The 24,053-nt window shown below is 40.5% G+C and overlaps 1 protein-coding gene across 12 annotated transcripts in view; it reads right to left on the bottom strand.

Moving 5' to 3' along the window:
- Positions 1 to 24,053, bottom strand: part of MARK3 (microtubule affinity regulating kinase 3) — a 107,543-nt gene that overhangs the window by 9,515 nt on the left and 73,975 nt on the right. For 8 of the 12 annotated variants that reach the window (XM_022576005.3, XM_022576006.2, XM_022576008.2 and 5 more), the window contains 8 exons: positions 20,232 to 20,288; positions 17,461 to 17,697; positions 17,182 to 17,301; positions 16,842 to 16,941; positions 16,412 to 16,524; positions 15,766 to 15,919; positions 10,078 to 10,295; positions 6,994 to 7,097 (listed from right to left, as the gene is read on the bottom strand). In XM_022576005.3, the coding sequence (XP_022431713.1) occupies positions 6,994 to 7,097; positions 10,078 to 10,295; positions 15,766 to 15,919; positions 16,412 to 16,524; positions 16,842 to 16,941; positions 17,182 to 17,301; positions 17,461 to 17,697; positions 20,232 to 20,288 (1,103 nt within the window). Of the gene's footprint in view, positions 1 to 603; positions 766 to 6,993; positions 7,098 to 10,077; positions 10,296 to 15,765; positions 15,920 to 16,411; positions 16,525 to 16,841; positions 16,942 to 17,181; positions 17,302 to 17,460; positions 17,698 to 20,231; positions 20,289 to 24,053 lie in introns of all 12 variants that reach the window. The other 4 variants (XM_022576007.3, XM_022576009.3, XM_022576011.2 and 1 more) reach the window with 2 other exon arrangements.

Raw genomic sequence — 24,053 nt, 5'->3', positions numbered from 1 at the left:
TGATATAGAGTGGAGAAAACCAGTTATATAAATCCAGGTCCAAGGGGTATTTTATAGGACTTAGGAGCAAAAGGTAAGTTAAACGGCAAAGGGTACCAAAGGGATAGTACATAATCAAACAAAACCTCATGGAGTTTAAGGGAACAGTACACACATATTTTCAAGGACAAGATTAATGCAGGGAAATTCTAGAACAAAGAACAGCTAACTCAAGCTTTTTTTCCTTTGCTTCCCTCTCAAATTGCTTACATGCAGAGAAACTTGCCAATACAAAAGAAATAAAGGCTATGCAGGTGAAACTGAAGAATAGGCAACTAAAAAGTTTTGGAAGCACAAAAATGGCATAAGTACTGTAAAATTCCACATGCTGAAAGCAACTTGGAAAGAAGGGGGAATTTCTTACACCCTCTGTAGTATGCAAAGGCATGAAGACACAAAGATGACCAGGGACACCATGAGACAGGATGTGCTTAACTAAAACCACACACAGGAAGGACACTTTGTAGACAACTGGAACAAAATCTTGGACTATAAAATCCACAGCACAAAATTAAGAAGCAGCGGGTACACATTAGTTTCACAAGGAATGTGCATTTTTCTTACATAGCCTTGAAGTTATCTCCTTCACTGTCTATTGGAGGTAACATCATCTTGGGGCGCCCAGAGCCTGACATGGACATCGACTTGTGATGTCGCAGCCGACAGGTGGAAGATGTCTTACAAACAGAGGCAGGGCTAGCTGCGTAAGCGAACATTTCCATCAGGCTGGGAGGGGGTTTGGGTTCAGGCAGAGGCAGAAACAACAGTATGATGGACTAGTGACAAAAAGAGCAACTCTTGTTCAAAGCATATAACCTTCCTCCCCAAACCATCTCGTCTTTGTCAAGGAACAAAAATCTCTTAAACCTGTTTTGGGGATTCTGGAGCAACTGCTAATCTGTATCTGCTTTTTTTAAAACAGCAATTTAAAAAGTTTATTAGCTTTAAAGAAAATAAAATAACATCATACATGTTTGAATATTTACGTAAGAGGGACGATCTCTTCCGAGCTATGTATAAAATTAAGCCTACCCTAAAAGAGATGCCTCCATTCATATCAAAGTGAATCTATAATATGAGCCCACTATGCTCTTGACCTGTTCCCAAAGCACACTGTCATATTTTAAATGGACTAGTAAAATCACAGGTATAGCAGTAACTAGTTCTATTTATCAAAGTATCCTATGTTGTTTAAATATCCTATGTTGTTTGTATTTATCAAAGTATCCTATGTTGGGCTTCCCTAGTGGCGCTAGTGGTTAGGAATCCGCCTGCCAATGCAGAGGACACGGGTTCGAGCCCTGGTCCAGGAAGATCCCACATGCCGCGGAGCAACTAAGCCCGTGCGTCACAACTACTGAGCCTGTGCTCTAGAGCCCGCGAGCCACAACTACTGAGCCCCCGCGCCACAAACTACTGAAGCTCAAGCGCCCAGAGCCCGTGCTCTGCAACAAGAGAAGGCACCACAGTGAGAAGCCCACGCACTGCACAAAGAGTAGCCCCTGCTCGCTGCAACTAGAGAAAGCCCGTGCGCAGCAATGAAGACCCAATGCAGCCAAAAATAAAATAAATAAATTTATTTAAAAAAAGTATCCTGTTAAAACCTTCCTACTCAAAGGACTTTCACTTCTTTATAAACAACACTCAGAATTCCTAAGGGGTCAACAGAGCCCCATTTTTCAAGGTGGGAAAACTAATAAGAGTGAATTAACTGTTTATAGACAGAAAAAGAGTAACAGAAGTGGCTACATGTCTGCAGTTTCACCTGGCACAGACAGCTATGGGACAAAACTACCTAAGGGAGTTTCCCCATCCTTAATTCCAGCTCAGTCATCATGTCCTTGGAATTTCAAAGGGGCAGTTTCTTTCCTTTAAAAGATAATCAGGGATTTAGAATTCTGACCATACTCTTTCAGTGACTTTCTACAGAAATCCTTTCAAAGCCTGAAGCCTAGAAACATCAGGTTCTTTCCCTCATGCCCCACATCCAGAGCAACTGGGACACCTTGTTGGTGTCAACTTCCTAACAGCACTTCAACGAGCCGGGCCTCCCCACCTCTACTCTGAGGGTCTTCGTGCAGCGCTTCACCTCTCCCACAGGCCCAATCCTAAGTCATCTGTCTTTACTGGTCTCCAATTTCACACTTTCCAATCTGTCCACCATACAGCTGTGAACTTTCTAAAGCGCAAACCTGACCTTGTCACTCATCTGCTTTTAACCATGCAAAAGCACACTGCGCCTTCAGGATAAAGTCCAAACTCCGCTGGCATCCAAGTAGCATCCTCAGGTGCCCACAGCTCGGCCCCTGCCACCTCTCCAGGCTTGACCTTTCACTGTTACCTCCCGGAACTAGACTTTCGGGCCCACCTGATGATGTGCAGTCGCTTGGTCGTGCATCAGGTCAAAGAACTTTTGCAGGAGCTATTCTCCGTGTCTGGAGAGCTGGCATCTTTCTATTTTCATCAAAATTCAACCCAGAGGTCATCCCCTCTGCGAAGTCTCCACCGGTGCCCTCTCCCATCAGGAGTGACTCATTCCGCTCTATGTATTCAGTGCAGGCACCTGCTACCGCACACCACACTGTACCGCAGTGACTCCTGTCTGCTCATGCGCCCTGGAAGCACGGCCTGCAATCTCATCGTGTCCCCGGGGTCTCCTAACTGAAAAGGTACATTAACGAAATGAGCCACTGGAATTCTAACAGTCCCAACATGAAGGAGACAGGTCTTTGTAATAAACTGCTCAAGAAGATCTGCTTGTCCCTGCGTTTCTGTTTGACAATCCTGCCCTCTCACTTGGGGGAGTGGCTTATAAAGATTAAACATAGATTCACTTTTGTGTTTTTCACAGTCCTTTCCTTTGGCAAAAACACCTGAATTCTGTTTTGGTAGAAATAGGTTTTTGGTCTCTCGATGTCGTTGACTCCACCCCAGACTTTCCCAGCTACCCTGGCCAGTGACAGATTAAGAGATGGGCACATGGCCAGAGCCAGACCAACAGGGCCCCAGAAGACAGCCCCAGGGCTTCTGCTTGAGCAGAGCTGAGTGTGGGAAGATGTCAGGGCGGATGCTGCTGAGCCCATCAAGGAACTCCTGCAGAAGAAGCAGAGCTATGAGACGAACCCTGACTCTATCCCTGGACTTTTTTAGTTATAGGAATTCATAGATGCCCTTTTTAATTTAAACTTGGTTGGACTGGGTTTCTGTCACCTGCAACACAGAGAGTCCTAAGTGATTCAACTATCTGAAGAAATGCTTTGTTGTTTCCAATATGCACGTACAGACATACATACACATAGATACATATAATTTTACTTTAATAAGTTACAGATAAATACAGCTGTCTTTTGTGCTCTATTACCTGTTCCGAGCAGGTCAAGAGTCGTCAAACACACTTTATGCCCCTGCCCAGCTGCTGATGTTCTCTTGCCCAAATTAGGAGCTAAGATCAATAGATGCATTAAAAAAAAAAGCAGGGGAAGAAGAGGAGGCAGGGGTTGTTTGGCATCTTCCCTGGAGAATATAAATGGTCCCAAAGACTCTGGATAAGGAAATGGCTTTCCTTATCCAGAGCAGGGAGATGCTCAGTCTATCCCCCGTGAGGCCATTGCTCCCTGGCCGGACAGTGAAGGCAAGACTGTGTGGACAGACACTTTACAACAAAAAACTGACCCTCCTTAGAGTCAGAGACCTTCTTAAAAAGGAAGTGTAAATTGATATATTCATTACAAATTATTAAATTTTTACAAAATCTTAAAGGCAATTAAATGAATTATTTCTTTAGAAATTTAATCATGTCACATTACGAGTTCCACAAAGCAAGCAACAAAACAGATGTGGTTTTTTTGACTTCTAAAGTAGGCCTAGCACCTCAATTTAGGAAACAGTAAACTCAATAAATGTTTGCCGAATGTCAAGTCTGTACAAACTCACAAAAATTCTATTTACAACATACAATCCCAACATCACAATGGGCTGCATCAAACTGGACAAAATTTCTCCCCCAGAAAAGTGGCACAAATGATGGTTACAGTTCATAGACCACCCCACAAGAATCTACATAAACAAAACAGTAACTGCGTTGTATTTTTAGTAGTTCTGGGTACAAGGAAAAATCATTTTTTAAACCTTAACTTACAGAAATAGTATGATTTCTTAAAATTCAAATCCTGTGACGTTCCTGTTAATCTTCTGGTTTTATATCTATGCCTGATAATTTTTTAAAATTCTAATCCACTTACTGTTATTAAAGGAAAGGTATTTTCAATTTGTTTGATATGACATCTATCCTATATCAGAACATTCTGATATGAAATTGGTTGCTGACTCAAAGCATACTCAGTGATTGGGCAAAAGCAAAATTAAAAATATAACCCAAAGATACATGTGTTAAATGTGATAAAACCTTCTTTGCTCATTTAGTTTTCATTAGCCACAATCATTCTCTTGTTGGAATTCTGTAAAAACACTCACATGTATAAGAAAAAAGTCCAACATATTGAAGGCTAAAATGGGAATTAATGTCCTTCTTTCAGAAGTTAACATAGATCCAGGCATCCTGTACCTTACTAGTACTGTAGTCAAGGAATAAGATATATATGGGAGAGGAAAAAGCAACGATCTGCCAAAGAAGTCATCTGCACACAGAGAAGGCTCAGTGCATAATTTATGACTCAAGCATCTATTTTAAGGGTGAGAAAGTTGTCACATTTAATGCCTTCCTTAACTGGAAGTAAAAAATATGACCACCAGTTTGGCACTCAAACCTCCAATATTTTCCCACAATTTTTCAATTCATTTGTAAGACAGAAAAAGAAAATCCAGATATTATGAAAATCATGGGCCCCAGCTTGTGTGGTTGGAGGCTCTGTCTGACTGAATATAAAGACAACACTTTCAGAAGCAAAGCATTTAAAGAGCTGATGCTAACAGATGCCATATGGCCCAGGTTGGTATAAGGAGGAGGCAGCCCCACTGAGGAAGGCGTCTGCAGGTAGAACACAGACAGGTAATGACTCCAAAGAAATCAGAGTATTCCTAAAACTATTTCCAAAGAGTGAACTGAATAACTGTAGGGAAGGAGAATTAGAGGAGTAGATGCACACACAGAAACACAAATCAAGGGAGCAGACCTAGATCTTGGTCTTAACAGCCTTTTAAATAAAAGTCTGACTCTGTACCTCAGTGAATTGTATATTCTAAAGTTCAAAAGGAATCTGATAGAATAATTCAACAATTTAGAAGAATCTGTAAAAATAAAGGTCATGAAACAACATTTTTCTAGTTCTATAGACTAATATCCATAACATATTAGAAACTTTTGGGAACTCCCTGGCGGTCCAGTGGTTCGGACTCAGCACTTTCACTGTGGGGAACCCAGGTTCAATCCCTGGTCAGGGAACTAAGATCCCATGAGGCCAAAAAAAAAAAGAAGAAAGAAACTTCTAAGTCTTCTACTGATATCTCCTATTCAATCACTTCAAACTAGAAAAAATTTGATAGATTTGACAAAGTAAATGTAAGAAAAGAAAATTTACCAAAGAATAAACCACTATTAAAAAATAAATATACCAATCACTAATTTATAAGCTATCTAGCCCAGTTGCTCTACTCAAATTATTAATAGTTCTTAATCATAGGAAAAAGACAATGTTAAAAACAAGCACACACATAGGAATCAGAATATCAGGATGTAAATATTTCTAAAAATTCACTGAAAAATGAATGTAATCTCACATAGTAAGCTTTGACCTTCATGTCAATTCAAACATAAGTGGTCTGTGGAAGAGGGGAATGATAAAATAGTCTGGTTTTAAGGATGAAAGAGGATAGAATTTTTGCTTAGGTTGTTACAGAAGTTACTGATCAAACATTTCATTTGACTGATGAGATCTAAAGGAAACAGAAATCTTATAATGCAATTTCAGAAAGTAAATGTCAGAAAAAGAGGAAAAACAATTTTGATGCTACACATGAGAATGTGATATGACCAAGCAATGTTCAGAGAGGCCAGGGGACAATGAAAGATGATGTGAATTTATTTTATGGATTTCTACTCCAGAACTTTATCTGCTCACTTTGACCATATCTCACCATTTTGAATTTAGTTTTATACTACTTTTCCAAAAAGAAAGAAGGAAAATCATGCCCATTTGGGAAATTTGTTCTATATACGATATATTTCACTACTCTACCAATCCAACTCCCCCCACCCACTTTTCCCTCTGCCCAAACTCAGCTCTACTCCATGGTTTCTGGATGTACTTAATCCCACTTTTCTGACTCTATTTCTTATTTTGAAACCCCAAGAAAATTGTCTGCATGATCTAACTCCTTACTGATATATTACTTTGTTAGTATTTTAAATCATGCTTATCCAGTGTATGACTGCCTCTCTACCAGATTAAAATCATTCAGAAGATTGCACTCTCCATTTCTCTGGGATACTCAGTGTGTCTCTTTTAAGGTGAAGACTGTGTTACTACTTGTCCGCCATGCTCCTCTGACACACTGCTGACCTATGACTGAAGGCTCACCCGCCCCATCAGGTGCTCCACATCTTCCTGAGGTGTGGCTCCCCGTCTCAGGTCCTCATCCTTCCCCCTTCCAGCCCTGGTTCAAGTTATTCATGTGCACAAAAGAATCTCCATTTCCCTGTTCATAATTCTACAATTAAACCATAGCTTACCATCTATTTCCTCTGGGAAAGCTCCCTGCTTTAACTCAACCCTTCCAATCATCATACACAGCTGGCCAGGAGGATAAGCTCTAGACAATGAGAGGAATTTGGAATTCTAGGATCTCACTAAAACTCTGCGTTCAAATTTAACTTACCATTAGCGAATACTTACCACTAGTATTTGAATTTTGATTATAAAAACTGAGAAGCAAATATCATTCTTCCATTTCTCTTGGGAAAAACAAATTTTCTTGCAAACAGGTAAAATTTCATACCTGTTTTCTTTGCCATTATGAATTACTGAATGTCTATCAGCTGTAGTTCTTTCACTGCAAACATAAGTATTCCGCCGCGTCATTCCACCAGATGCTGTATTACTCTATTAAAAAAAAGGGCATTTTGGTCTTAAACTATTTAGTAAGTATAGTACAATAGGAAAAAAACCCCACCTAATTTAAATAAACGTGAATACTCTTTAAATAAACCTACACTAAAATATCAACAGTACTGGCCACTAGATCAGAGAAGAGGATGAAGGCAGCAGCCTCCACCCTCCTTCCTAGCCTCCAATGTTTCTGCAATAATGAAAAATGGCTATGGTAAAGTGACTCTGAAAAGCTGGCTATAATAATCTACAGAGTAATAACTCATGGATTATTTAAAACAAAGCAGACAGAGAGATCCACTATTTTTAAAAGGTAATACTTTCAAAGTAAAAAGTTAAAAAGCAAGGATTATAAATATAAGGTAAATATACAAATAAAATAAAAAATAAAAAAATAAAAAAATTAAAATTAGGGTTAAAACTGTAAAACTATTAGAAAAAAACAGGTAAATCTACATGACCTTGGATTTGACGAGAGATTCAGATAAGACACACACACAAAAATATGAGTAACAAAAAGAAAAAAATAAACTGGACTTTATCAAAATTAGAAACTTTTGTGCATCAAAGAACACTATCAAGGATGTGAAAAGAGAACCTACAGAATAGGAGAAAATATTTGCAAATCCTATATTTGGTAAAGGTTTAATATCCAGAATATATAACGAACCCTTACAACTCAACCACAAGATGACAAACGACCCAATTTAAAAATGGGCAAAGGACTTGAATAGACATTTTTCCAAAGAAGGCATACAAATGGCCAATAAACACATGAAAAGATGCTGAACATCACTGGTCATTTAGGAAACGCAAATCAAAACCACAATGAGGTACCACTTCACACACACCAGGATAGCTATAATTAAAAAAAACAGAAAATAACAAGTATTGGCAAGGATGTGGAGAAACAGAGACTCAAATACGGCAGGTGCGGTACACAAACTCGTACACAAATGCTTACAGCAACATTATTTATAATAACCAAAAGATAGGAGCAATCTAAATGTCCATGAACGAATAAGAAGGTAAACTGTGGCATATAAAAAGGAGTGAGTTCACCCAACAACTTGGATGAACCATGAAAATATTACGGTGAGTGAAAGAAGGCAGACACAAGAGGCTTGTATAAGTCCATTTACATGAAATCTCCAGAATAGGCAAACCTACTGGGAGAGAAAGCAGATTACTGGTTGCCGGGGGCTGGGGAAGAGAGGACTGGAGAGAGTGATTGCTTAACGAGCACAGGGTGTTCTGAAGTGTGTCAGAACTAGAGAGAGGCAGAGGCTGCACAACACTGTGAATGTGCCACACACGTGCCACTGAACAGTACGCTTCAAATGGCTAATTATATGTCGTGTGAATTTCACATCAATTTGTAAAAAGCTAATACTTTCAAAATTAAAAAGCAAGGAACAGAAGTCACAAGTAAAAACTTTTATCAGATAACAATTTTAAAACAAAGATAAAAGCAGCCACCTTTAATACAACATGAGCAGATCATGTATAGGGAAACAGAAGACAAGTGGGAGAAAATTATAACAACATACTTCTTTCCTTTATAAATAATCATATATGAGTGGCTAATAATGCTTGGGATATACTTTCGAAAGGGGGGTGTGCAGATGAATAGAGTGAAGGAATGGAAGTTATGAAGGCAGGGAACAAAGTCTTTTTCTTCTTCTGGTAACTGTCAACAAAAATTGGAGGCTGCATTTAAATTGCAGGGCTATGGAATGACGATCCAATTTTACTGCATTAGGAAGCCAAATAAAAAACCTTTCCACACAGCGTTTACTCTGATAAAGCACAATGTCAAAGGATGGAACACACAAAACCTTCTGGGTTCCTTTATAAGCCCCTCCCCCAAGAAATGGCCAAAGGGAGCAGCACAGATTCCATGTGGGATCCTCAGTTTGGGCTTTCTTTAGGGTAGAGGAAAGGCTTTGTCACCGCTAACTTTTCGGGGAAAATGTGGTTACAGAATATCCTTAAAATTGTTCATTCTCTGAAAATTCTTTTTAAAATTACTTTTTGAGTCTTCCAGTTATAAAATAAATAAGTCCTGGGGATGCAATGTGCAGCATGGTGACTCTAGTGAACAATACTGTAGTGCATATTTGGAAGTTGCCAAGAGGGTAAATCTAAGAAGTTCACATCACAAGAAAAAAATTCTGTAACTGTGTATGGTGACGGATGTTAATTAGACTTAGAGATCATTTCACAATAAATACAAACATCAAATCATTAAAAAAATTACTTTTGGAGTGCTAAGAATAATCATCACTATGTTAGGTCAGAGAGAACACATTTCAATTCACAAAGAAGTTGTTGAAACTGAATAGATTCAATTTAACAAATACTACCTACTTCCTAGGGAGATTTTGTTCAGGGCAGGGATTAAGAGACGGATTCGGTTTAGCAGTATAATTTTAGACAATTACCTAACTTTTCTTCAATTTCTTCACCTTAACATTTAGCTCATACATGAAAAAGCACTCAGCATGGTCCCTGGCACATGGTAAGGACTCAGTCAACACTCTGTATCAATAGAGCCCTTTGAGATGCAGGGCAAACACCAAATCCCTGGCAGTCAGAGCTCACAGTGCCCTGTACAGACTCCATCAGGTTGCTGTTTGCCATCACCTGTCTGCACTGTCCCCATTTGGTTTTATTCATTTCCTCTGTTAGATTATGACGTCTTTCCATATCTCAGCACCTGACACAGTCTGAAGTTTAGCAGATGTTTATGGAGTAACTAAAAACAGCCCTTGACATAAAGGATCTGATCACTCATCCAGTGGGATATGGCTCAACAAGAAATACGTGCAACAGAGCAAGTGATCCTTACAGGCTGAGACTGTGCCTGGTGGCCCAGTGGGTAGGGCTTTGTAGGCAGATGAACACACAGGAGCAAAATGTCTTATCATTTCAATCCTACAACCCTAGCCTGCCCTAGTCCGACAATACTTACACCAGGGACGGTGGAGCTCTTCTTGCGTTCAGGAATATCTGCCTTGTTGGGATTACTTGCACTCCCAAGCATGGGACTGGCTGGAGCAACTCCCTTTCCTCCAGCAGCACTGCCGCCTGGTTTCCGGGAGGGAACTCCATCTTCTCTGAGGTCGCCGTCTGCAGTGCTGGTCTGACTCCTTTTCGGATACGCCACAACTGAAGGAATAGCTGGTCCAGCTAAAATACAGAGTTCACTTTTTAAAAGTCAGAATATAGTTTTATGTTTTATCCTGTGAAAATGAACACTTTGTAAGATGACCCAAGATTTCTATTCATCTAAGAGAATATAAGACAGTAAAAATCTAAGATGCTTCCCATTCATGTATAATGTCTTCCCTATGCAATGAATTCAATTTTATTTTATTTTTTTTAATTACCTAACCACTTTTTTTAAAAAAAATAAATTTATTTATTTTTGGCTGTGTTGACTCTTCATTGCTGCACGTCGGCTTTCCCTAGTTGTGGCGAGCGGGGGCTGCTCTTCGTTGCGGTGTGTGGGCTTCTCATTGCGGTGGCTTGTCTTGCTGTGCAGCACGGCCTCTAGGTGCACGGACTTCAGTAGTTGTGGCTCACGAGCTCTGGAGCGCAGGCTCAGTACTTGTGCCGCATGGGCTTAGTTGCTCTGTGGCATGTGGGATCTTCCCAAACCCGTGTCCCCTGCATTGGCAGGCAGATTTTTTGTTGTTGTTGTTGTTGTTTTTTATTCCTTTTTGCAGGCAGACTCTTAACTACTGTACCACCAGGGAAGTCCTGAATTCAATATTAAAATTTCACTTATTAGTCCCTAACATTCTACTTTTTTAAAGTTTTTTTTTTTTTTTAACTAATAAGCTTGTATAGTTGTCTTTCTGAAACATGTTTACGGGGTGTTACTGGACAGATAAATAATCAAACTAACTTGATGCATACACATCATGCAGAATGAACTGGTTCACCTGGTATCTATACATCTGAGTGAATTTCATCCTTTTTGTATAAGAGATGCCGTCACCTTTTGGAAAAGAACAGTACAGATTTACAGGCTCTTTCTTTTGAAGTTTTATCTTGCATCTTTTTTAAAGCACTCATAATCTTCTAGGTAAACAGGAATTTGAGTAGACAAGGAGAGGCAGTATAAGCAAAAGAAAGCATGTTTCTCATGGAAGTGAGAGGGAGGACATGGGTGGATGTTTCCGGTCAGACCCCCTCCCAGGAGGAGGATGCCTAGGGACACCCCAGGTGGGCAATTAACTGATGTCCTGCAGTAAATCACCTAGTGACTCTGATGACACAGGACATTCAGAGTTCAAAGGATTATGGAAATGAACGAGATAACTAGTATATTCATTATATATGACGTCCAGTGGTAATCTTAAGGAACAGCACCAAATGCTAATCATTTATGGTAGAAAAGCCTTTATATTTTAGGTCTATTAAAAGATGGATGGGAGGGGGAAGAGGGAAGGGGAGGGAGGGACTGGGAACTTGGGGTTAGTAGATGCAAACTATTACATATAGAATGGATAAACAACCAGGTCTCACTGTATAGTACAGGGAATTATATTCAATATCCTGAGATAAACCATAATGGAAAAGAATATGAAAAAGAATGTATATATGTGTATAACTGAGTCACTCTGCTGTACAGTAGAAATTAAGACAACACTGTAAATCAACTATACTTCAACAGAAAAATAAATTATTAAAAAAAATGGATGGGGTGGGGTACAGAAAAGCTACTTCTAGGACAAAAATCCAAATGGTAAATCTAGGGAATTCCCTGGTGGTCCAGTGGTTAGGACCCTGTGCTTTCACTGCTGAGGGCCCAGGTTCGATCCCTGGTTGGGGAGCTAAGATCCCACAAGCTGCGTGGTGTGGTAAATAAATAAATAATGGTAATTCTATTTGGAACTGAATTAAAAGTAAGCAAAGATTTGATTTATGGGAAAACAATCAAGTTCTCGGTTTGGCAATTTTAACATATAAAACAAAGAATCAACCAAGTATAGCGTGATACTACCCTTAATACTTCTCTTTCCTCTCAATATCATGATACATCTAATGACATTCTGGATCTTTAGGGTTACTACCAATTTGTTCTGAAACATTTATTATTGCTATTTAGAAAATTAAAAGATTTTTTTTCATTTTAGGATTTGAGACTGTGCATGGAACAGCTATTGATACAACCCGCTAACCTCATTCATTCAGGCTGCTCCTGTTTTACTTGCACTGTGTGTTATGTGTGTGTGTATTCAGCTCTACACACTTTAATCACATGTGCAGATTCATGGGATCACCACCAGTCAAGACGAAGAACAGTTCTATCTCAAGGACCTTGTGGGCGACCCTAACACAGCCACAGCCACCTATCTTCCACCTCAAGTCCCTTCCCTAAATCCTGGCAACCGCCAATCTGTTCTCATCTCTGTAATTCTGTCATTTCAAGAATGTTATGTGAATGGAGTCAATGTAACCTTTTGAGATTGTCTCCCCCCACTCAGCATAATTCCCTTGAGATCCATCCAAATTGTTGTATTTATCAATAATTTGTTCCTTTTTTTTTTTTTTTTTTTTTTTTGCGGTACGCAGGCCTCTCACTGCTGTGGCCTCTCCCGTTGCGGAGCACAGGCTCCGGACGCGCAGGCTCGGCGGCCATGGCTCATGGGCCCAGCCGCTCCGCAGCATGTGGGATCCTCCCGGACCGGGGCACGAACCCGCGTCCCCTGCATCGGCAGGCGGACTCTCAACCACTGCGCCACCAGGGAAGCCCAATTTGTTCCTTTTTATTGCTGAGTAGTGCTCCGTAGTGTGGATATATCACGCAAAAATGTGATTTTTCTTCTTCTTTTTTTACTTTTGGGCCACACCGCACAGCTTGCAGGATCTTAGTTCCCTGACCAGGGAGTGAACCCAGGCCACGACAGTGAAAGTGCTTAGAGTCCTAATTAACCACTGGACCGCCAGGGAATTCCCCAAAATATGATTTTTTTAAAAAAATAATTTTTATTTATTTAATTAATTAATATATTTTGTATTTTATTTTAGGCTGCGTTGGGTCTTAGTTGTGGCTCGTGGGATATTCGTTACAGCATTCAGGATCTTTTGTTGCGGCGTGCGGGCTCCAGAGCACCTTGGCACGCAGGCACAAGCGCACTCTAGTTGAGGCACGTGGGCTCAGTTGTTGTAGCATGCGGGCTTAGTTGCCCTGCAGCATGTGGGATCTTAGTTCCCAGACCAGGGATCAAACCCGAGTCCCCTGCACTGGAAGGCAGATTCTTTACTGCTGGACCACCAGGGAAGTCCCAGTTTCTTTTTTTTATATTTACACCTTTATTCCAATTGGAATCCAACCTTGTATAAGATGTGAGAAATGGGTGCAAATTTATTTTTTTTCCTGACCACTACCAACCTCCCCAATACCACTGACCGGTTAACAGAACAGTGATTCTTCACTCTCTTTTCTTTTTCTTTTTTTAAATAAAAGAACCCCTTGAAAATCTGATGAAGATCACCCTTCCTAGAAAAAAATGTACATACATACAGGGGGGTTCATACATGGGACCGAAATTAAGAAACACAAATAAAAATTAAGTTATGATTTTACAGAAGCAGGCAGATAAAAATCATTGGCATCCAGAGGTAGGGAATAAGAGGAGAGACGAGATGGGGTGGGAGGGCAAGCTAAAAGTTGGTCCGTCTACAGGCTTGTCTGCCTTCACTTGGTACCAAGTGGATGTGCTTTACTAGATTTCATTATTTGGAACCTATCTCATTTTCAGCACTTAAATGAACAGTGCCAGAGGCATAATCAAATCTTTTTTTTTTGCCGACCACTATCTTCATCCCCAAAGAATGTGGAATTGGGTCAGTGATTTTCTATATACAGAATTTCTGGAAATATTCTTTTGTGAACTTCTTTTTAATATCAGAGGCTCCAAGAAAGAAGGATGATTATTATTATAAAAGCACTACTATAGGAGGTAATGGGCGGGTTAGTGGACACAGCCATAGGACCAGGGGCCAGGAATCCTGGGTCTGTCTCAGGCGTTCCCACTTCTATTTAACCTCAGAAGACCTGGTGAGCTCTCCTGCCCTATTTCCTTATTGCTAATATGGGGGTTTGGTGACCTCTTTTTATCTCTAAAATTTTCTGAGCTGGGGAAAGGGACATGAGAAAACTCCACCACCAGGTTTCTTCCAGGATCTAGGAACAATTCCCTTTAAACTGGTTGATTTACAGCAACACGTAGGCATTTTGCTAATTGCTCTGCAGTACACGGAAAACCCCTCCTTGTAAGCAACTAATATGAACACGAGAGACAGAGACCCATATCAACACTTGGTTTACAAATGCCACCTGCACAAATCCTGGCATCAGACAGGTTCTGAGCTCTCAGTTACACCCTAGAAAATAGCAGACATATAGACAGTTTACTGACAGTGTCAGTACAATGTGCTGCTTTGGCCCAAACCACAGAGAGAGGCAGCAGCAGCAGGGAGAGAAATGGAAACCCAAGTGTCATCACTTTCGGTACAAAACCAAAGCTACAGACACCTGGAATACTCTGTGCAATTCTAAGTGCCACACCTCAAGGTGAAAGAATGGAGGTGGACAAAGTCCAGAGAAGGGAAATGAACTGAACAAAGAGATGAACGGGTGTTCCATGTGAGGATGTATTTTTAAAAGTTAGGACCAGGCCAACATAAATTCGGTTCCTGCACGCTGGAATTAAAGGAAATAATAATATGTGAATAAACACACACCTACTAGAGTCTCTGGATCCCAACAAATGGGGCTGGCTTGAAGGTAGAATAACTGTCAAGTTTGGTAAGCATATCCTTTAGGGTCTTAAGTCTCATGAAATATTCACTTCTATGGTGAAAACTTTTAAGAGTGAGGGTGGTTAGACACAACAACAGCTAGAGTGTGGCTGAGAAAGACACAGGTCAAAAATTTAAACCAATTAAGGCAAAACTGGGATACTATACATTTTCCAGGGCTGTGCTGTCCAATGTGGTAGCCACTGGCTGCACAGGGCTTTATAAATTTAACTGAGACAAAACTGAAAATCATTTCCACAGTTCAAGTGCTCAACAGTCACATGTGGCTCAGGCTTCTACCGAGCCAGGCCTTACCCAATAAAAGCCTACTGAGCGGCTTCCCCGGTGGCGCAGTGGTTAAGAGTCCGCCTGCCAATGCAGCGGACATGGTTTCCATCCCTGGTCTGGAAAGATCCCACATGCTGCGGAGCAACTAAACCTGTGCGCCATAACTACTGAGCCTGTGCCCTACAGCCTGCGAGCCACAACTACAGACGCTCGTGCTCCTAGAGCCCGTGCTCCGCAACAAAGAGAAGCCACCACTCGATGCAACTAGACAAAGCCCGCGTGCAACAACGAAGACCCAACGCAGCCATAAATAAATTAATTAATTAAAAAAAAACCCAAAAAACAAAAAACAGCTTACTGAGTGTACCAAGGCGATCAGAGCCTTGAGATAAATATGCCAGAACCTGCAGGACTGCTTTGAAAGAAATGTCAAGAAGGGAAATCAAGCAAATCCAACCCCAGTAGTCCATAAGCAAAAGGATGCTTCCCAGTGTTAGGAGGCCTCTTGGTTAATGGGAGACTCTGAGAGAACACACTGGAATGGTCTCAAACTTACCATGGTCACTGTACCGCCTCTGCTTCTGGCTTGAAGAAACACTTCTCTGGACTTTGTGGTGAGGAGACTGGCCAGTACTGTTGTTGAGGTCACTGCTTGGCCTAACCTTAGCAAGTGAAAGATTGCTGCTAGAACTGGAATCACTAGCATCCAGCTAAGAGAAAATGAGAAAAACAGAGCAAACCACAACACGAGCCCAAATGGTTTATTATGAAACTAAACTTACAATACACAAACCTCTCATAAGTAGTTCACTGAGAGAGAAGAATCAGTGTACAAAAATGACAACCCTAAACTCAGGCAAAAGTATTTTTCTGACTGCTGGAAAAACTCACACAAGGATAAATATTTACGTTCTTCTTTCCAGGCTTTTTCAAAAAACTTAAAACGGTCTATTTATTTCATCTGATACTTTACATTATTTAAAAACTACTAATGACTATAGGTTAACCTAATGGAAGCCAAATTATTAAAGGTTATCTTAAAGTTAAAATAGCATCTCATAATAGTCATAGGACTTAGATAAGTTATTTGAAGGTAAATTTAAAAATATTATCAAATGTTATACACACTAAAAAAAACTAAGTTTACACGAGCTAATAATTCACAAAAAGGATATTGTAGGTTTTTATCTGATTATTCTTACCTCTGAAGATTTTCTCCCCAACAACAAGTATGTAGCTGTGATTTCATCGTATTTCATCTTACTAAGAGATTCTTGAATTTCGTCTTGTGAATATCCCATTCCCACCATAATATCTAAAAGAAGGGTATAATATAGTTTATGTGTTTCGTTTGGTTAAGAAATCATTATGTTACAGGGTAAAATAATTTCCTTTATTTGACCCAAAAGATCACACATTTTCTAACATAAACGGGCAGTTGGCTTATTTCTGAGTTACTGAGTGCTATTACAGGAAACTGCAGGTAAGTTCCTAAATATGACAAAACATATAAGCTGATTCATGTAACTTATACTTAACTTCCCATTATCCCCATTTTAGGCATACACATATGAATCAAAACAGAAATATGTTACTTGTACACACACCAACATGCAGGCACAGAATAATTACCTATTCTTTTCTGGTCTGAGATGTCCAGTTCTGGTTCAACAAATGGTTTTAGTTCATCTTCCTCATGCCCTGCATTGATCCACCTGTCCTTCATGATTTGCTGAAAGGTGAACTGTTCATTAGCAGCATAAAATGAAACATTCTGATAATCACAATACTTAGGAAAGTTTATTTTCAACATTTCATCGATTATGGCTCAAAGGATAACTTTTAAAAAATGTCTCAATGTTACTTAAAAAACCCCAGGATAGTATTCAATACGTCATACAAACCAAGCAAAGTTCTAAAAATACTTTAAAGACGCTCCAAAGTTGTTCCTTATTTCCACTTATGAGATTACCTCTAGAGTGCCTCGTTTTATTGGATTTAGCACCAGGAAACGTTTGAGAAGGTTTTCACAGTCTGTGGACATGTAGAAAGGGATTCTGTATTTCCCTCTTAATACTCTCTCTCTCAGTTCCTTTGGGGAGGTAGAGAGGAAAGAAAACTAGTGAGTCAACTTTTAGGTTAAAAAAGAACTCAAAGAACCCCACTGAAACAACAGTAACACATTCACTCTTATCATTTTATAAAATCCTTTTAGCTTTCTGAAGAACATGGATGCAACCACTTCTTATACCTTTAGGTTCTGTCCATCAAAGGGGAGTGACCCGCTGACTAGAGTGTAAAGAATGACGCCGAGGCTCCACACGTCCACTTCCGGCCCGTCGTATTTCTTGCCCTGGAAGAGCTCTGGGGCTGCATACGGAGGACTGCCACAAAACGTATCCAGTTTACTGCCAACAGTAAATTCATTGCTAAAACCAAAGTCAGCTATTTTAATGTTCATATCAGCATCTAACAATAGATTTTCAGCCTAGAGGGAAAACACCAAGACAAAAATGAAATTTAACCAAAATATAATCAGAACTGTGATAGAATCAGGCATTTCACAAAAGCTTTTTGTAATGATGTAAAGTTAATATATCCTAATGAATAAGAGAACATTCTTTCTAGAGAAAAAAAATAGGAGCTAAATCAGAATTCCTCATTTTTCAGCATTAATAACCAGTAACAGATATGAGGTGTAGTCATCCCTCAGTCTTCTTAGGGGACTGGTTCTAGGACCCCCTGTGGATACCATAATCCATCGTCATACAAAACAGTATAGTACAGCCAGCCCTCCTTAGCCACAGATGCAGAACCCGGGGATATGGAGGCCCGACTGTAAAGACTGATTCTAGCACTAATCATACAGCAAATGTCCACGATCAATAAAATCTTTAAAGAGCTTTTTAAGAATAAGGGGCTTTTAAAAAGTAGATACTTGCTTTAGGTGGAGAGCCACATTTCATAAACACTGCTAAGTAAGCTGCATAATGGCTATCATTGAGGAGGGAGCATCCTAAACTTCATTCAAGATAGAGATCACAGTCTTTTCCACTTGTTTCAACAAACATTTACCACGGGCAATTACACACCAGGTGTTGTATTAGTGTCTGGATATATAGACAGACAGGGTCCTGCCCTCAAAAAGCTGACAATTTTAGAAAAATAAGCAGCTACACTCTTGGTCCTAACTGCTGTGACAGAGAAGTGGGGAGTCATGGGCCCAGCACTGAAAGGTATGGTATGGCTTCCTAGAGGGGGTGAAACTAAAACCGCTGCCTGGAAGATTAGTTGATAGTAGTGGGCGTGTTAACCGGAGGTATTTCAAGCAGAATAAACAGTGTGAAAACCCTGCTGAGACAGAACACGTTTTCCTCAAGAAACTGAAAGGCAGTGTGTGGTAGAGAGATGCAGAGAGACACAGCTGGGGATGTGGCCATGTCTGAATTACAAAGGGCCGGCCAAGTGACTTGCAGTCAAGAAGTTTGGGTTTGTAACCTAAGGGCAACAGGAAGCCACTGAAAAAGTCATTCAAGCGGGAAATGACAATCCGCGGGCCTCTCCCGTTGCGGAGCACAGCCTCCGGACGCGCAGGCTCAGCGGCCTTGGCTCACGGGCCCAGCCGCTCCGCGGCATGTGGGATCCTCCCGGACCGGGGCACGAACCCGTGTCCGCTGCATCGGCAGGCGGACTCTCAACCACTGAGCCACCAGGGAAGCCCAGGAAATGACAATCTTATTTGTGTTTTTAAAGGACCATTCTGGTTACAATGTAGGAAACAGACATGGAAGAAAGAGGCAAAATTGGAAGCAGGGAAGACCAGGCAAGAGGCTAGTGCAGTAATCAGGTACGAGATATGCTGGTGGTCTGGACTAGGAGAGTGCGAGTGGGGACAGAAAAGAGTGAACTCAAGTGATACTCAGGAAACAGCAGCAAAAAGACCTGGGGTCTGATGGACGGCAGAGTAAAGGAGAGAGAGGCACCTGAAGGACAGTCACCACAATGAGAAATAAAAATTCAAGTTTAGGAAGGAAGAGTTTAGGTGTTGAACTTGCTGAACCCGAGCTACCTGAGGGATGCTGACGTGAAGGTGTCCTTTTGTCAGCTGGACACTAAATCCTAGAAGAGAGCTCTGGCTGCAGGAATGGATCTGGGGGTCATCAGCATATAGGTGGCCACTGCAGCTACTGGAGTGGATGTGAATGCAGCAAGGGTGGGTGAACAGAGAACAAGCAAACTGATAACAGTTATGTGAGGAGAGAGAATAAGTGAATATCAAGTTAAGAGAGAATCTAAACAATGTTTAGAGAAATACAGCTGTGAAGGTGAAGAGGAAAAAAAGGGTGTACCAGGAAGGGGAATCGGGGTGGGGAGGTTTTCTGGTAAAAGAGGGTATAAACTTGAGCATGTTTTTATACATGCTGCTAGTGACACGCCAGCAGAGAGAGAGAGGGCAGATGAAGAAGGGAGAGATGGGAGGAAACAGAGTGAAGCAGCCTCTGGAGGGACACAGGACCCAGAACACAGAGGGAGGGACAGCAGAGGCACCCCGCTGTCCTGTAACAAGAGGGAAATCCTGAAAGGTTAAGGGTGGATGCAGGTGCAGCTGGGAAAGGAGTCTCTGCCTGGTGTTTCTATTTTCTCTGTGAAATAGGAAACCTTACCCTATGCCAGGAGTGTGGGCAGAGGTGGAGAACCGTGAAGTAGGTCTCATTTAAATAACGCTGCTGTTAACAGGAGAGAATGCTGACTAGAAAAACAGAAAAGGATGCCAGGCAGCACTGAGGACACTGTGCAGGTGAGAGCGTGCACTTCTGGAGGCCCCCATCTGTTTGGTGGTAGGATGATTCTTCTCCAGAGACCAACTATGAGCTGCCTTAACTGAAATGTAAAATATACCTTAGGATTTTTTTTGTTTAATTTAATAACACAGTCTAATCTATGCCTCCTTTGTGTCATGAGCACTGGGAGAACCGAGCACACACAAGGAAAGTGTACAATAGTAAGGGCACTCTGACTCACCTTGAGGTCTCTGTGGACGATCCGCTTTTGGTGGCAGTACTGGACTGCAGACACTATCTGGACAGGAGAGATGCAAGGTTATTAGTCATCGCTGGTGCAGACTACTCAGTGAGCACTCACTTCAATGTCTGTGTGGGTCTCTAAATACAATTTTCTCATGCTTTGAACTTTTCCATCTGAGAGACTGAGAGTGAGTGCAAGAAGAGCTAAGTGAGGCTGTTCTTCTGTTCTTTCTAATTTTAACTAGAAAGTCTCTTCTTGAGCCCTGCCCCGAATCAGAAGGCTCTGGTGCAACTTCTGCATGCCCACGTTGTCAACTCAAAACCAAGCCGGCAGTTACGGACTGTCCGCGCTGGGTGTTTATCCAGGTTGGTTCTCCCCAGCCAGTCCCTACGACACTCTCTTCCTTTTGGCTAATGCAGGTCCAAGAACAGCAAAAATGACTTCACTTCTCTGAGGACCAGTTTCCTCTTCCTTAAAATGGAAGGATGAATGTTGTAGTGTATGTGAACTACAAACTATGGAAACTATTATGTGCTTTATCAGTAAGAATCCCTCCTACTCTCAGCAAATGATATGCTTTCATTTAGTCAACTTTTGATTACTCCTGGGATTAGCGCTGTTATTATTATTTTGGCTGCGCTGTGCAGCTTGTGGGATCTTAGTTCCCCAAGCAGGGATTGAATCTGGGCCCTCGGCAGTGAAAGTGCAGAGTCCCAAACACAGGACTGCCAGGGAATTCCCTGACTGGCACTGTTAAATAACTGCTCTACTGAAATTTCACACTTACTAGCAATTTTTAAGTCTCCTTGTCTAATTAGAAAACTTTTATATCCTTATTATAAAAACTTTAGGAAATACAGAAAAGTACATACAAGAATATGCTTTTAAAACCAGCAAATAGAGATGACATCTTCTGTTATTCTGGTGCATTTGCCTCTAGTCTCTACTTTGGAATTACATATGTGTATTTAAATATATATGATTACACATCTACAAAACTGGTGTTATAATGAAAATACTGCTTGTTTCTCCAAATCATCATCAACTTTGTTGTAAGCAACATGCATGTAACTGCACTGGACACAAAAACTCAGAGAGGGCTGTTCTATTGGTTGCCATTTTGGTTCAGAATAAGCAGCAAGGATAAGTTGGGCTGGGGTTAGGGTGGGAATGATGCCAAAATCAAGGCTTCACTAAGCAGCTTCATACTTTATGAAGTGCATATGCAGAAGACCAGCCCACTCATAATCAACTAAAGGTACACAAATTCCAATGCCGAAATATCAGTTTTAAGAGCATCTGTTAACAATTATGCCATTCTATATTGTCAGCATGAAAACTGGGAAAGTGAAATAGCGATAGATTTGTTTCCCTCAAAGTAACAGGTTTATTGCCTAGGAAGGACATAGGTAAATTTTATCTTACTTCTGCCTGATCAAATTTTCCCTGTTCCCCCCAACCCAGCCCCCATATTGAGATTTCTCTCATAGCTTGTTTTCAAATTCTGCTTCCGAACCAGATTTGACAATGTCCTACCCTTTCTCAAAGAGAATTTCTCTTCTTTTACCTCCAAACAGCTCAAAGCTAACCTGATGCCACAATAACCTGAAAGTACTCAACTTTCAATTATTGCTTTTTTGCTTTCTGCTTTTAAGGTAAAAGCAGTTATTTCCAAAGAAGGCTGACAACCCAGATGTTTCCCAGGTGAAATAAGAATGCACGCCTAATTCACTTCCAGCAACACATGAAAGAACAGAGGCAGCAAGACCAGCAACCCACCCAGAAAGAGCTGAGGAAAGAAGACGGAGCCAGGAACCGCTTCTCTCTCTTTGAAAAGAATGAGAGCTCAGCCAGCATAAATTAAAACAGCATAAACAGTAACAAGGATGAGAGTGGGGAAGGAAATGGGAAGAGGGAAAGCCATCTGCTGATGAATATGGAAAGAAGGGCCTATTTTTGACAGAAAACAGATCAAGCATAGTGTACTCTTGTGTGTGGCATACCTTTCTCTTTGTAATAAATAGGAAAACTTTTTATTTCATCAGAGTAATAATGACATAAACTTTTGGAAGGCATGGCAATTAGAAACAGAGAAAAGTGGAAGCACCAATATGCCTGATCCTTCCAGGTTTAGTAAGTGGACTTAAGGAAATACTATGGCAGGAGAAAAGATTACATTAATTGTAAGCACTGTAAATCAAGCCAGCAATTGTACAAGTACATTAACTCTCTTTCCTGGACCAACTAACAGGTCCCTCAAATAATGCTTCAGAATTTCTGCAGGAAATTATAAGAAGATGTGTGATAAATGTCCAAGTATCCCTGACAAGTCAGACCCCACCTGGGGGATGGGCAGAGATGGAAGAAGAGAGGACAGGTCTAAGCACTGAACTGCTTCCCTGGAGAAAGTCCAGGCTCAAACCTGCTGCTGCCGGCTGGCAAGAGCCTTTTCCTCACAGTCAATAAATCATATTTGCATAAACATTTGCAAGTCAGATAGATTCATCCGAGTGGGAAGGAATTTCAGTTTTATGAGGCAAAAAAATCTTGACTTTTAGGTGGCCAATTTATAAAAATTAAGAGTACAGCTATGGAAAGGGCCAAACAGACTTGTTTTGTAATAAAGAGAAATTTGAGCTTCCTTCCGTAGACCACAGGATAAAATGATATCAGAACTGGAAAGGATTTCAGAATTAACCAAGTATAACTTCCTCTTTTTATAGCTAGGAAAACTGAGGATCAGAGAATTTAAATGATGGCCAAAGTCAATTTCAACTTTGATATTTAACAGGCTTTAATTCAAAGTAACATTGGTACTTTTAAATCAAATTAAATTTAAGCAACAGCAAAAGTTAAGAAACTTATTTGTAACTGCTTAACTGTAAACACTAGACTAAGCAAATCAAAAGAGGCAACTGTTAAGAGAAATCTTGAAAATTGGTTAAACTTGCCTTTCTAAATACTGTGAAACCCTTAAAGACTCCTATCTATACTTCTACTTTAACAACCTTAAATGTTAATAAAACAAACATTTAAAGGTTCTGAGAGAAATGAGGCTATACTGCCATTTAAATACAGAACTTAAAACTATGGGAGGACAGCGTTAATTTAGAATAAAGTACCTGCTCCTTCCTTTATCTAAATCAGGGGTGGGTAAATTATGGTCTGTAGGCTCAATCTGGCCCACCCTTTGTTTTTGCAAATAAAGTATCATTGGGACACAATCATATGAGTGTATTTATTCACATATTGTCTAAGCTGCTTCTGTGCTACTACAGCAGAGTTAAAGAGCTGCAACAGACTGTATGGCCTACAAAGCCTAAAATATTTACTATCTGGCACTTTACAGAAAGAGTTTGCTGATTCCTAACCTAAGTAAGACCACATCATAATGATTAAGAATTTTAGACCTGTCTCTGACTCAGTGGTAGGTTTCCTACTTGCCAGTCATCAAATTTTGGGCAAATTATTTAGTCTTCCTGTGCCTCAGTTTCCTTATCTTTAGCAAATGGGCATAATACTCTTTACTCACAAGGCTGCTCCAAGATTTACATTAATGTAGGTAAAACACTTATCCCAATATTTAGCAGGTAATGATCAATCAATAAATAGTAATTGTTATTAGAGAGTTAAGTCACCTTTATGCTTAAAACCTATTTATTAAAATGAGTGTCTCTTTAAGGCCATCATGGGGTAAAGCAAGCAAAAAGGTAAGCCATTAATTCACAGGTTAAGTTCTATTTGGTTTTGGCTTATATAAGACAAAACTAATAATGAATTTTGGGATTGTGTCACTTCTTGCTAAAACTTGGGAATGGT

The sequence above is a fragment of the Delphinapterus leucas genome, chromosome 2 (assembly GCF_059928025.1).
Source record: "Delphinapterus leucas isolate spDelLeu-1000000601 "Yukka" chromosome 2, BTC_Dleu_Yukka2, whole genome shotgun sequence".
In the NCBI taxonomy this organism is placed as follows: Eukaryota; Metazoa; Chordata; class Mammalia; order Artiodactyla; family Monodontidae; genus Delphinapterus; species Delphinapterus leucas.
This window is presented reverse-complemented; position numbering and strand designations above follow the sequence as displayed.